The following is a 14,842-nucleotide window of genomic DNA, read 5'->3' on the forward strand; positions in this document are numbered from 1 at the left end:
ATCTGCAATAAGCAAGACAGATAAAATTTGACTGGAAATCATGTTTACTGATACCTCAGTATGCATCACCTACCAGACTTTTGATTGCATCGAGGAATGAGGTCTCTCTATCTCTTCAGGTCCACATGACAAAATGACAGGTGGAACCATCATCCACAGAGCTGATCCTGACTTTCTCAAAAAAAACTATGTGATTTCTGATGCATAACAGATATTGATTAATTCTGTCACAGAAATCATAATGCAAATTCAGGTCTTAGTGCTTACTTCCATCAGTGTGTAGCAACATGTTGAGGCTTATGTGGATGGTTGATCTGACAAGCAGTGTCCGCTTGATGGGGCAAGGAAGCCAGTTTGATTTCCTTCTTCCCAGCACATGGACACACCTGTCACAGCAGCCAGTACCACTTCTGTAAGTGTCAGTGAAGCCAGGTTTTCTGCCTCTTCAAACAGCATTGTTTATCAAACATGAAGCTGGAGAGCAGAAGCCAATTTGGGACTAGGTTGGAGGCAAGATGAGCTCAAGAAAAGGCAAAAGAACAGAAAATATTTGATCTCTTCCTCCTCTTTCCTCACCCCCAAAGAAATCTCCACACACCCACACTCCAACAGCAAATCTTACCCATGCAGGCAGTCTGGAAATGTTGCTGCAGTCTGTAATTCCCTACCTGCCTTTTTAAGATTGTTGTTTACCACATACTTTATATCAGTAAACCTGGCAGTGCTGGGTTAACAGTTGGACTTGAGCTTAAAGGCCTTTTCTGACCTGAACAATTCGATGATTCTATAATCATTCCTATCCAACGTGAATTAACTTGGAAGGAAGCTTTTCAGTTTCACAGTGTTATTAATGAGGGAAAGCAGATCAAGATTTTCAAACATTAAGTAGATAAATTAAAGTAATTTGATTATGCAATGTCATGAACAGCACCAGTGTTGACATGTACCCTTTTCTCCTTTCTCCTTTGCCATCTCTTTATGTTATAGTTGCCATCTGACTTTCAGGAAAGAGTCAGCATCCATCTGGAAAAACACGGGTGCAGCCTTTCTGTCCCCTTGTGCCACACTTCTTACGCTGATACCATACCCACTTGCGTCATTGCCAAAGTACTGGAAAAACCAGATCCAAACAGCTTGTCTTCACACTTGTCAAGCCCATCTACAAGGGATCTCAATTTTCAGGACTCTGCTGGAAAAGTCGGACAAAGGCCCCAGTACAAGTCCGATATCTACTGCAGTGACACAGCCCTTTACTGCCCTGAGGAGAGGAGGAGGGAGAGGAGGCCAAGTGTGGACACACAAGTGAAAGACGTGGGGTTTCTGCGGTCCCAGAACTCCACGGACAGCACTGTCGAAGAAGATGGTTTCCATTCCAGCTTCTCTCACGAAGCCTTCCCAGAGTATATTACCTCTTTGCCAACCTCCAGTTCCTATTCCAGCTTCAGCGTCACATCCGAGGAGAAGGAGAATGCCCAAGCCAACACTCTGACAGCTTCTCAGCAAGCAATCTACATGAGCAACCGAGATGAGCTATTTGAAAGAAAGTCCCCTGCAGGTTATGAGCGCCAGGAAAGCCCTAGGTTTGCCAAGCCCAAACCTGCACAGCACATGGAGCTTGCTGACGACAATGAGAACTCCCCAACTTTTACTAGAACTCTGCCTCCATATGCAAATGAACCTTTTCATTTCTCAGCCATAACACCACAGCAGGCATTAGCAAACCAGAAAATGAGGAATGAGTGCAGGAGCACTCACCTTTCAGAAGAAGACCTGCCTGGGCGATGGAGGCAGTTGAGCGTGGAGGACATTGGTGCATACTCTTACAGGAACACTGACAGGCTGTCACCCTGTAGTTTTTCAGAGCAGTACTACAGCAGCCCTATTAAGAAGGGGGACAGTCGAACAAGCCCCATCTATGCTAGTTACAAGGCAGATAGCTGCTCTGAGGGAGATGATATCTGTCAAAGCAGACTTGTGGATTCTTGCTTCCTGAGAACAGACAGTGGCCTGAATATTGACATCAGCACTAGCTGCAAACAGGACAAATTGCCCACTTACAAAACAAAAGAATCAAGAGACCAAAAAAATGAAAGGATCACTGTCCAGTTATGCAGTAACAAAACCACTGAAAATAGCCCAGTATTGAAAAGAGAATATGTGGACGTGAGCCCTAACAGCTCAGCAGAGTCGCTCAATCAGAGTTCAGTGGAGGCTACAGAAATCCACCAGTCTTCCATGGATCAAGGAAGCCATTTGGGTATTCACAGCAAACAACAGCAGTTTCAAAGGACTGGGAGCACTGGTTTGAGTCGGAAGGACAGCCTTACAAAAGCACAATTATACGGAACCCTTCTGAACTAGGCATCTTCAAAATGGCAATAAGACAACAAACAAAAGGAAGTAAAGAGCATTTGATACTTCTAGTGAAAAATAAGGTTCTAAGAAACAGGATTATTATAAAATATATATTCATAATGGTACTATATGTTTAAAACAAAATCTCTTCAAAAACATTATACAGCACTTTTCACTTAACATCCTTTCCACATGGGAGACCGTCCCCTCCCCTCTTTTATAAACCTGAAATATTTTTATAAACAAAATGGTATTTATTAGACTATCCTAAGCTATTTGAGCAGAATTCTTTTCCCTTCAAGCAGGTTTCTTATTTATTTTTGTGCATGAGGCCATCTGTGCCTAAATTCTTGGAGGAGAAGGGTAAAATCATGATGGCGGTCATAAAAAAAGAAAATCCACCTGATAAAATACCATAAAATGTCAAGTGAAATCAAAACAAACAAGAATGGTGAATTTGAAGAAGTATATTTTTTAACAAGAATGGAATTGTATCTTAAATTATTTCATACAAATGTATTTATGAGTGACTAATGTATGCACAAAGTGATACTAATATTTTGTTCTTTTAATCCACTGTGTTTCTGCTTTCCTATTTTTCCTTGTATACTACCTCAAAAGTAATTGAGGGTTTCTTTGTCACATTTTCTGTAGGCTTGCATTTATATTGTCTAAAATGCATGCAGTGTCATAATTAATACTGTATTTTGCATAACTTAATAAAAGACACCAGTGGATCTATTTTGGGGATGTATTTGTTTTTTCCCTTCACTTTAAACAGACCCTGGACAATAGAATATGGAATTGCTCTGAGTGGCACCAGTCCAGTAGAAGTTAATGACTAAAGCTCCTGAATTAGATTGTTTTCTAAAGGAGTCAGTCTTTCTCTGTAAGCTCCAGAAATCTGGTTCACAGTCCACAGCCTCTGGGTGTGGAAGGATGACTTCTCATCAGCCTGTTGATAGTAAGCAAGGGGTGGAAATTGTTTATCCACAGGCTGGAATTCACTAGGCAATGTTCTGCACCCTGAAAAAAACCTGAAAACTACTTGAAAACCAGTGATGTAAGCTCCTCCTTCATTACCCATATGTTTAATACAATCTTTTAGGTCTTTGGGGCTATTACATTCCACAGTTGCCCATTCTTCATATTTCTTCTTGGTGTTTCTAACAATGATTTTTCTAAAGCTTAAGGAAGGTCTGACCCTCTGCAGCCTATGGGAATTCTACCCAAGTCTAAGAAGCTGGGGTTTTACTTGTACTTTTAGCATTTCCTCCCTCTGTTTCTCACCATTTCACCATTATGAAGTGTACAGCTTGGAGAAGGGAAAGAGCAAAAGGAGAAGAGGAGGAAAACAAAAAGGAGAGAAAGACAAATCCTGTGGATTTTCTTCATGGCTTCAGTATTGCTGTTTGTTAAGAGGCAGAATACAGCAATAAATATTTAGTACTTCTTTTAAGTCATGTTCATGTAACATATATCCCATACTTAAAATACTGACTCTTGACAGCTCATGTCTGGGGAAAGAGCTTGCTTAGTGCAATATGTGGTAGTAATCAGTAGGATCACTATGAAAATCTAAACTAGTTATTTATAAATCTAAAATATTGATCTACCATTCAATAACTATTAAGAAAATATACATTTTCTGCTGATTCTTGAAATCAGTCACCTGGCAACTAACTACAGAACTCTTAATTTCCTACATAATTATCTTCAGTCATGGGGATGCAGATTCAATGCATTTGGCATGAACAACTCCCATAGCTCTCCGTATCCTTCATGGATAATATAAAAATTTCTGCATTATTGATGTGTGTAAGTACTTGCTGTACTGTTTGGAAGATCAGGCATTGAGTCCCTACAGTTCCTCTGAAACCTGTAGCAGCACCATGGAGAACAATGATAGCTAATAATATCACACAGGTAAGGCACAACATAATGCTAAAGTGATGCTCATTTCAGTACAAAAGCTGTAACACACCTTGTGTTTTTAAAGTCCCATGCTTGCTCACAGTGACTGTGAGTGGTAGGACATGCCACAAATTCCATGAAGTCAATAAAAACCACATAGCATAAAGTTTCTAAAGGCCACCTGCTTCTTATGGCAGGATGTGACCTGCAGTAAATAGACTTGGAGATCCAGAAGAGCTTTTATTGCCCCTCCAAAATGCCAAGAAAACAGATGTGGAAAAGCTTTACTGTTGACTCATTCAGGTATATAAAATTCAGATAATCCCTAAGGAAAGACATTCATTTCTGTGGTCAATGAATAAAAGTATTTGTATGCAAGAGGTGAAAATTTACTGTTGTCTCACCTAAGAAAATATGTAGGCTATGGAACAGTAAATTTTGTCCTTCATGATCTGGAACACAGTGTCACACTAATCCTTTTATAATAGTGTTCATTAGTTGACCTAAGGTGTTATTTTGGTAATTACACGAAATTATCTTTCTGTTAGATATTATATATCTGATTATTCAATATCCTTTTCTATTACATGTTTCCATACTACTGCAGTTTCAGAGTCTGCTTCTATGCTTCACTTGACTCTTTTTCTTGGTTTATGTGCACCAAGATGTAATTTAAAATCAGCCTTTCCAGCCAACTCATACTGAGATTTTCTTGTAAAATAGCCTATAACTTTTTAACATTTTTCTGTAATGAATTCTGTTACAGAACAATATATAACCCTGTAATTAATTGCAACTGAGTCAATCAAAATGGCTATAAAAATTCTTCAGCTTTAATGTGCTGATTTTAATTTCTCCTTAATTATAAAAACTGACAGTAAGTTTGCTAATTTTCAATGAACATGAGAAAAAGTTTTAATAATTCACCTAAATTTTCTCAGATATACAGACTAACTATGGTTTGGTTTAACTTTTTGAAACAAAAATAACTTTAAAAGATAAAGAGTTTATTTCTGAGGTTTTGGGGTTTATTTGTCACATCCAATTTAGATTTATTAAGACAACCACAGGGAGAGACTTAAGGCATAAGGATAGAATGATTATAGGTGTTTTCACAATAGATTTAAATTTTCTTCATGGTAGTGTCTTAATTTTTTGCTTACTTTCAGTTTTCACAGTGCTAAAAAGTAATTCAAGAAAATCATGAAGATTTTTGGAGCATGTCACTGGGGATATTGAAAACTCCCTACAGAGTTCTCTTCACTTGGTCTCTTCAGACCGTGGTGCACTTTGTCTTTAGCAGAGCTCTGTTGTGCCATCAAACAACCTGTCTTACCCAAGTACAGAATTAAAGTCACTGAGATTTTAGGAGATAACACCTGGTTATAAATTGACAAAGGAAAGGATGCACTTTGACCCAGGTGAAAGGGGTGGTAGATCTGTCTGCTGTTGTGTTCCTCACAGTACTTCGCAATTCCCAGTTGAGAGCAGCATCTAAAACATTATCCTCAGAAGAGCTTACTTCCCCTTTTCATCCAAGCACATGTGATTTGATAAATTTGACTCTAATCTTACCTTCATTGAATGACAAGTGACTCCAGAAATGCAAAACAACAGATCTTCAGCCAAAGTGCCACAGATCCCTCCACTTCAGTGGCTGACAATTTGCCACAAATTACCTTTTCCCAATTTTCCCCTAAACATTAAAAAAAAAAAAGGTGTCTCCATGTTGCCACAAAACCTCACTCTTCCAAGTGATATCAAATTCCGTATTCAGGGTTTGTAGGTAACTATGGCAGGAATTTTGCTTTGATTAATTATTTCATTTGCCAAGAATAAGAACAGAAAGGGTGAGCAAAAGAAATGGCAAGGCCCCAACAGTGCAGTGGAGCAGAAGATGAAAAACATCTTTTAATGAATAAAAACCAAAAGCAGAATGTATATGATACAGAACACTGATCAGGGGGAAAACAAAGGGGGTTGAAGGAGATCAGAATGAGGCATTTCAGATCACAAATTAAAACAGACAGGAATACAAAAATGCTACCAGGTATATGGAATACAATTCACTAGGAATAACAGTGGAAAAGTATTATGAAATCATGAAAAGCAAATGCATTTTTTCAGATATTTTCTCACTCCAAAATAAGGTTAAAAGAAGGCACAAAATCTCAAATGAATAATGACTGTTACTGTCTTTTAAACTTTTTAAAGGTCCAGAAATAGATAAAACTTCTAGTTTGAAATAATGCCAAGCCATAAGATAGGTAATTTTCAATTCAACAGTTTTTAACTTCTTCATCCAATCTAGAAGATTAATCAAATTAATCCTTTACCCTTCCAGCTCTTTTAATTAAAAAGAATTTTCACTCCAAAATCTATCATAGAGCATGATTAAACATCTACTTAGATGACTTTCCCCTTGTTTAATTTTAAAGCACTAATCGACAATCTTTAGACATTTATATAAAACTTTCATCTCCCATTCATGTTTAGAACCTTGTAATTCTTACAGACTATTATCATATCTCTTCTTAAATATTGTTTAAACTGTGCAGATGTAGTCCTCTCAATTTGTTCTTGGAAGACACTCTCTTCAGGACAGTGTTTTCAATTCTTTCCAAGGAACACCCTCCTCACCTTTCTACTTCTGAACACCATATTTTTTAAAATTAACAGCGTTGTTCAAAACCCCTGTACAAAAATGCAGTACAAGGAAAGGAAGGGACTATGCAGATTAGAGCAACTACACGTGTAATGATCCCAGCACTGAAATTCCGAAGTCATGGGATCCCACCTGGAGTGTTGCATGCAGGTCTGGGGTCCCCAGCAGAAGAAAGATATGGGCCTGTTGAACAGAGTCCAGAGGAGGCCATGAAGATGCTCAGAGGGCTGGAGCACCTCTCCTGTGAAGACAGGCTGAGAGAGGTGGGGCTGTTCACCCTAAAGAAGAGAAGGCTCCGAGACATTATAGCAGCTTCCAGTACCTAAATATGGATACAAGAGAGCTGGGGAGGGTCTTTTCAAAGGGCATGTAGTGATAGGACAAAAGGGAATGTCTTCAAATTGCGAGTTGTTTCAGATTAGGTATTGGGAAGAAATTGTTTACTGTGAGGGTGGTGAGGCACTGAAGCAGGTTGCACAAAGTTGTGGATGCCCCATCCCATGAAGTATTCAAGGCCAGGCTGGATGGGGCCCTGAGCAACCTGGTCTAGTGGAAGGTCCATAGTAGGTGGGTTGGAAGGAGATGATCTTTAAGGTCGCTTCTAACCCAAACCATTCTCTGTTTCTATGAAGGCCTGCACAGAGTTTCTGTTGTGAGTTTGTTAGGCTGTAATGTTTCTCCCAAAATCAATAGATCTGAGGCTCCTTAATACCAGGTTTTCTAAAACTGTAACCCCGAGAGTACAGTTCCATTCCCAGCCTTAGAGATCTATGTCACTTTTTAGAACTTTTGACAGTATCTTTGTTCTAATAACAGTCCTTGGTGTAAGCAGCAGCTTACACCATCAGCCAGGCACATTGATCCACATGCATTAAATCATGGCGTGTTGTCTACATGGTCTTATATCAACATTATCAGTAGTTTTTCATTGTTTTTCCAATCATTCCTCCATGCCTGTTTTAAAAATTTTGTTGTTATAAAACAACTTGAGCAATTCAGTCATTCTGTAACAGTTCTTCATTCCAGCTTCTCTCACATTATTTTCTCTTTGGTATTTTCTGTTCTACTGTGTTAGCAAAGACATTTTAGTAATTGAGAGTTTTTGTTTAGCTGTAGTTAAAAAGAATTGTTTGAATATCCATGCAATGAATGTTTTTGCTGCTTGTCCAGTGAATGCACTTCCCCGATGTTCAGTCTTGTGCTTTTCACTTGTGCTTTTACACTTCTATTCTCCAGAAAGATACAATATTTTTTCTTTCTCCTTGCTTGAAAAATCTTCAATTGCTATTCTCCACTTTCAATCCATGATCTTTTATAACACTTGGATCCAAAGGTTGTATCTGTAAAGATACAATTATTATTTCTGAGTCTATCTAAATTCTTCCATATGTGCTTTCTAAATTACTTAATATGTGCTTGAGGACAAACTTGACCTCAGGAGTGTATACTTCAGTGCTCTCTACATGAGCAAATTTCAATCATATGGGACTAGGCAGTATGTACCATTATCTGTAGATCTACTGTGTGCCATGAGAATTTGCCTAAGTAGGCACAATATGCTCCAATCCTTCACAATATTACTTAGGTGTATATATATTTTGTTTCTAGTGAACAGCTCCTGACCATTTTCACAATGAGCTACTCTGATGCTGAGTTTTAACTACAAAGGCCCATGCTGTGGTTGAACCAGAGCCGGCAATTAACACCATGCAGCTGCTTGCTCACCCTCCTCCCAGTGGGATGGGAAGGAGAATTGTAGGGGGAAAATAGGTAAAACCTGTGAGTTGAGATAAAAATGGTTTAGAAATTGAAATAAAATACAATAATAATAAAACATGATAAAAATTGTAATGAAAAGGAAGACAGTGAAATGAGAGAAATAAGACCCAAGAAAGACAAGTGATGCAAAATATAGTTGCTTATGACCTGCTGACCAATGCCCATCCCATCCCACAATAGTGATAATCCCCTCTCAGACAACTCCCCCAGTTATCTACTGAGGATAACCTCTACAGTATAGAAAATTCCTTTGGCCAGTTCCGCTCACCTGTCCTGCCCATGCTTCTTTTGCACCTCCTCACAGACAGAGCATGGGAAACTAAAGAATCCTGGATTTAGTGTGATAATTAGCTAGTCATAACCAAAACATCAGTGTGCTATCAGCATCATTCTCATACTTAATACAAAACACAGCACTTTACCCATCACTAAAAAAAAAAACAAAAAACAAACAAACCAACACCACAACAACAATTTTTACCCTAGACAAAACAAAGACAGCACCTAACCTCTTAATTGCCTCAAAAGAATTAAAATTACATTTCCCTACAGTAAAGAAATTTTAACAAACAGGTCTTCAGTTTAGGTTTCAAAGTGCAAAGAAATTTCTTAAAGTTTTAACTTATACAGTCTTTCTCTGAAAAGTAAATTGTCTTATAAAACATCTTCTAGCACCCACAAAGCCAAATCCCCATAAACCTCTGGTTAGTAGAACAGAGCAGAGAAGAATTTCAGAATCACAAAGGAAACAGGATGCTAAAGCCATCTTTACTGACATATAACACTAGGTCAAATTTTCTTAAAGCCTTGAAAAGTGTGAGTCAAATTGCAGCTAGCTGTGCAGGTGAGTCCCAGAGAGATCTAGGTATGTCCATCTGCAATGGAGAAACACAGAAGGCTCAGCTGGTGACCATCCATCAGTGGTCTCCAGACAGCTTTCTACCCCACAAGACCATCTTAGACATCAGCTTGGCATCTGAGGCATCAGTGTGAGGAGCTTGGCTCTGTCTTCTTGATAAACTACTCACAGGTTTTGGAGGGCTGTGGTTCCAAGCTGCTTGAGCTTTCTCTTCCCCGGGCTCCTGCAGCACCCATTCTGCAGAGAAGTTGTGCTCTGCTTTCTGCCAGATGGGAGCTCCTCAAGGATGCTGTGAGCCACACATTCTACTCCTGTGGAAAGTGGCAAAGTCCCTCCCACTCCTCCTTGCTGAGGCAAGGAACATCCCTACATCTAGGGTAGGGAGGACATCATCTGCAAGGGTCAAAACAAGATACACTGATACAAGATGCAACCATTTGTAAACATTCCTGCTGGGAGTTAAACACCTTCTCAACAACATGCCTATCACCAATAAATATATATAAATACTCTGATTATTCAGAAAAATTCTAATTTCCGAAGTCAGCTCTATTGAATTAGTATTTAAATTTATCCACGCATCTAGATTTTTACTTTGTGATTTATGAGTCAGAGCAGACATACCTATGAGGCTCAGAGCCACAGCAGTATTTACTACACCTAGCTGAGCAATGACAGCTCTATGATTTAGAAAAAGAGAAACAGTAGCAAACCACAGATAAATTAAATGTGTAATGCCAATGTCAGCCAGCATCCTTTCCCATTCCATGTCTTCACATGTGACATTGTAAAACAGACTGCAAGGAAGAAAAGGTATTCTCGGCACATAAGGGTTTTTAATTTCAATGGGCTCCCATTCAAGCCCTCATTTAGCTTTTTTGTTAGGGGAGAAATCCTCATATTCCGGACACCAGTTGTGTAGGGTGGCAAGAGGAGGAAGACCTACACTGGAAGTCCAGGCAGCATGGAACCTCTCACCTCAAGGAAGATAAAGTGCCACCAACCTGAGGAGGTGGGGACAACATTAACAGCACTTCTAAATGATAAACTATGAGTGTTGATTCTGGTGGGACTATATGTGGCAGGGAGACAAATCTGGGTTTATGATTCAGTTGACTTTAATTTGACAATTTATTTCAATGGACCTTCAGCACTTCAAAGTCTTAATCCTCCACAAATGAGGGAAATGCTCTTATCCCCAAATCCCTGAGAGTTACACTAAGATGACATGCCTAATCCTAGAGAGATAGTAGGGAGTTAGCTATTTTAGTTTCAGATTTTAAGGCTCTTGGCCTTGAGCTTATGTTATAACTTGAGAAATGGATAAAGAATGAAAGCGCAAGTTCTCAAGCTCAGTCTTAGCACAGGAACTGAATCACCATTTCCTGATTCATTCCCACTTGCCCATGCTTATAGAGTCCACAATAGCCTGAGGCTGAGGAAGGCAAAACCTGACACTGGAAGAAAGAAAATTCAAAAATTAATCTGTATATCCAAACTATTAAAATGCCAAATCACTTCTAAGACAGTAGTGCTCATGTCCAATAAAGCTGGGGTTTTCCACATTCCCAGAGAATACACACCCTGGAGCTGCCCAGGGAAAATATGTAACTGAGCTGAGAACTTGCATCATGCTGTTTTGACAAGCTGCAGAATAGATAAGGGAATGGAGGAAGAGCAAGGCTGATGGCTCTGTAGGCACAAAATGCAGCAAAACATTCCAGGTACAACATTTACTGTGTTCCCCTGATCTTTAGGGTACATTATGAAAAGTCCCAGGATTTTAGCAACACACACAGTTTTCCTTCATTTTTATTTTGGCTTTTTTCCCCACCTCTTTTTAAAGAGAAAAAATCATGTTTTGCAACCTGCAGTGATATGGGCTTTTGTGCTAGAGCTGTCAGTCCTGCCTACAACAACCTGACTTGTGTCAGTAGGGAAAAACAATCCTGAAACTAAATCAGTTTAGCAGAAGAACATTTGCCACTCAAGGTCTAATTGAAAAGAATGCCAGTAAACAGCTCATTAGTGAGATTTCAGAAAGCCAAGGTGTGGGAACACAACAAATGCAGTGAAGTCACACTTTGCAAAGACCCGAAACAAGTATTTTATTTAAAATAAGTTTGGACTGCCATTTGCTTTTCTTTCATTTTCTATTGATGATGAAGATGAAATGCACTTTTTGCCACTCTAGATGACACCAATTAAACCTGATTTCTTCCTTGAGCTCCTCATAACTCCACTTGTCTTCCACTTCTAAGACTATTTTGTTTTGAGCTTTAAAGTTCTGCTTTGCTTAGAGAGAAAATGTTGCTCCCACTCAACCTACCTAACTTTCAGCTCACGAAAATAGACACACAATTCACAAGCCCTACTAAACAGGTAATTCATCCAACATTTTTATTTTATTCTTATAAAAAGTTAGGATAATTTTTCTATCTTTTTATCCTTTAGGCTTATGAAGGATGGATTGTCTCTTATTACTTGGTTATATGGTGCTTGACATAATAGTCTCTTGATTGTAATTGCATAGGCCATGCATGTTTCATTACCTGCCTACCCTTACAAAATATCCTATTTTCTAATCCCTAGCCTTTTTTTTTCCCTTTGGATGTGAAATCCAACATTTCTAAATCACAGGTCAATCCCTGGGCAACAAGTTTTCACCACACATCTATGCATGACTCACACTCTGGATAAAGAGAAATGAAGGGGATTATTTAAACTACCAGTATTTGCAGAAAGGCCATTGCTCTGGCCTCTCCCTTTCCCTTGCAAGGCCTTTCCCCTTACACAGCTTCTTAAACTGAAGCAGCAGAAGTCTCAGCATACAGTATTCAGAATTACTATAGAACAGCTGAGCTCCACCTCATTTTTCTACAGGCACTGACACAGCATGTAACACATTTCTTAACATTCTGTAGTTTATATTTATACTTGCTTGCAAGACCAAGCTACTTATCAATCTACACAAAAAGATCTATTCAAAAAAGGCACCACTCCGACCACAAACTACCTTGGCACATCTGCACCTTCTTCCACTAGTGCCATCCATACTAGACACTGACACTTAGAAATTGCTTTGGATATTTTTGGATTCTCCTGCTGAGTGAATAAAGCTTCACACCACTGTTGAAAGAAATAGCTTTTACTGGAAAACCAAAACAAACAAAAAATGAAACAAAAAAAAGTGAAACAAACAAAAAAACCCCTCCAAAAAAACCAAAAAACTAACAACAACAACACAAAAATCAACCAAGAAAGGCTTCAAAGATTTGGGACTGCTCAGAAACCCCATCAGACTGGACTGGTGCAGCTGTTAAGGAGGTGACAAGGAAGTACCTTCCATCTGAGCAAGGCTTTCCAGAGCACCTACATCATTGTACAGCACACTTGCACCCTGCAGCAGGTGGATAACTGGCAAGAAGCCTCATGACTAATATTGCTGACAGATGGCAACTAGCAAAGTCTCTTTTTCAGCAGCTCTTTCAGAGGTTGGTGACTGTCAGGTTTTGATCACATTTACACCAGTACAAATCTCAGACGATGCCTTTAAGGCTCTCTGTTGCTGTACAGATGCTGTAGTAACAGTTATGCTCCACACAGCAACATTTTCTCATTACACCAGTGATGGAGATTCCATGGGCTCTCTGGGCAGGTTTTGACATTTCTGGCATGCACAGTGCAAGGGACTGGACAACTGTGAGTACTTGAGGAGGTGAGGGGAGGTAAAAAATAAGGCAAGAGCACTACAGAGAAAGAGAGGTGCTTCCATTTCATGTCTTGGGATGCACAATCCTAGCCTAGGATTGTACAGCAACAAACAACAGAAAATAGAATTAAGTGAGACACATCAGAGAACAAGAGAGAAAATGGCAACCAAACCTGGGGAACTTCTAGACCCTCAGGATCCAGGCTATGGTTAGTTTTTCCCTTTTTATTGCTGAGCCTGCAGTCTGTTGTCCAAGCAATAGAGACTGGAAATCAGAAGAGGATTGGTTGTTTTCTTGCAGGCTCACTGGGCAGAACTGAGAAAATCATCGTGTCCCCTGATGTTGCAGTCTCACCTCTGCAGAGCAGGCACCAGGGCAGCAGCTTCTCAGAAATGTAGAACAATGAGGGGAAAAAATGCATAGCATAACTTGACTTACTTGTCAAAATTTTTCCTAATTAATGGTGGTGTCAGTCAGGCTTCTCCCTCACTGTGCTGGCTGAATTAATTTTCTTTTGCTCCAGTCCTATGTATGTCAGGCAGGAGCAATCCACTGCATTCAAATGTTATTGTTTCGACATTCATCAGCATTTTCTCTCCTCCCTGGGCACTGGTGAAAGTTGTCATGCCATAGTTTATTTACAGTACATTCAATTCATGCCTCTAGCCATTCTAGAGACTTCCCACATACCAAGACTTACAAAGGCTTTAGGGCTCATTTTAAACCTACTGAAGATATACAAACTCTGCTCTCTGGCTGTGGAATGTCACATTTAATTGCTTTACACATCTGAATCACGTTAAAATTATTCAGGAATTTAGACAAATTAGAATACAAACTGTAGATAAACTACTGATCTTGATTCTTGTCAGCATAACCCTCCCAGCAGCTACAGCAATCTCCTCTGAATTCTGTTTAACAAATGATTTTCCATTAGACTGCTGTGTTGGATTGTTTGCCTAGAAAAATAGCAGAGATTTTTGCTGAGCCAGTCATCTGTCTTTGTGTATATGCCCATATCCTTAATAGCAGGAAGATATTTTCTACCAGAAAGCTTGCAAATATACATGTATTATTCCCAATACTTATGTTATTATATTAGGACAATTTACTTTCCATTAAAAATATTTTATTAATAATTTAGATGAGTTTAGCCCTATAGCAAGAATATTTGCTCTAAAACCTAAGAAGCAAGCTGACTGCATTTCAAAAGCAAGGTGTACACTTCTTACCCCTGCCAAAGAAGAGAGACATTTAATTTAATTTAGGCTGCTAACACAAAAATGAAAGACTAATTTAAAGACAGAAAATAATCAGTTCAGAAAACTGTACAACATTACAGTGGGGAACAAATGTGTCTGTTAAGCAGTATAATTCCTTGAAAGATGAGGAACTCGTTCCCCTGAAATGTTGCCCTCCTTGCAGCCCACACTCCTGCCTCAGATGGTTGCCAGTTACAGAGTGGTTTTCCTGCAGCCCACAGCAGATGTATCATTATGTCAGGCTGACATCTGATGTGTTCAGCCTCCTGGAGTATGAGACCTGCTTATTACTTCC

General features: G+C 39.2%; 1 protein-coding gene across 14 annotated transcripts in view; it reads left to right on the top strand.

Annotated features, from left to right (window-relative positions):
* BEGAIN (brain enriched guanylate kinase associated) overlaps positions 1-3,096 on the top strand; it is a 158,022-nt gene extending 154,926 nt beyond the window's left edge. For all 14 annotated transcript variants that reach the window (XM_071557500.1, XM_071557506.1, XM_071557510.1 and 11 more), the window contains one exon: positions 988-3,096. In XM_071557500.1, the coding sequence (XP_071413601.1) occupies positions 988-2,361 (1,374 nt within the window). In that variant the 3' untranslated portion in view covers positions 2,362-3,096. The remainder of the gene's footprint in view (positions 1-987) is intronic.
* The last annotated feature ends 11,746 nt before the right edge of the window (positions 3,097-14,842 follow it).

This window comes from Pithys albifrons, chromosome 6 (genome assembly GCF_047495875.1).
Source record: "Pithys albifrons albifrons isolate INPA30051 chromosome 6, PitAlb_v1, whole genome shotgun sequence".
Taxonomy (NCBI): Eukaryota; Metazoa; Chordata; class Aves; order Passeriformes; family Thamnophilidae; genus Pithys; species Pithys albifrons.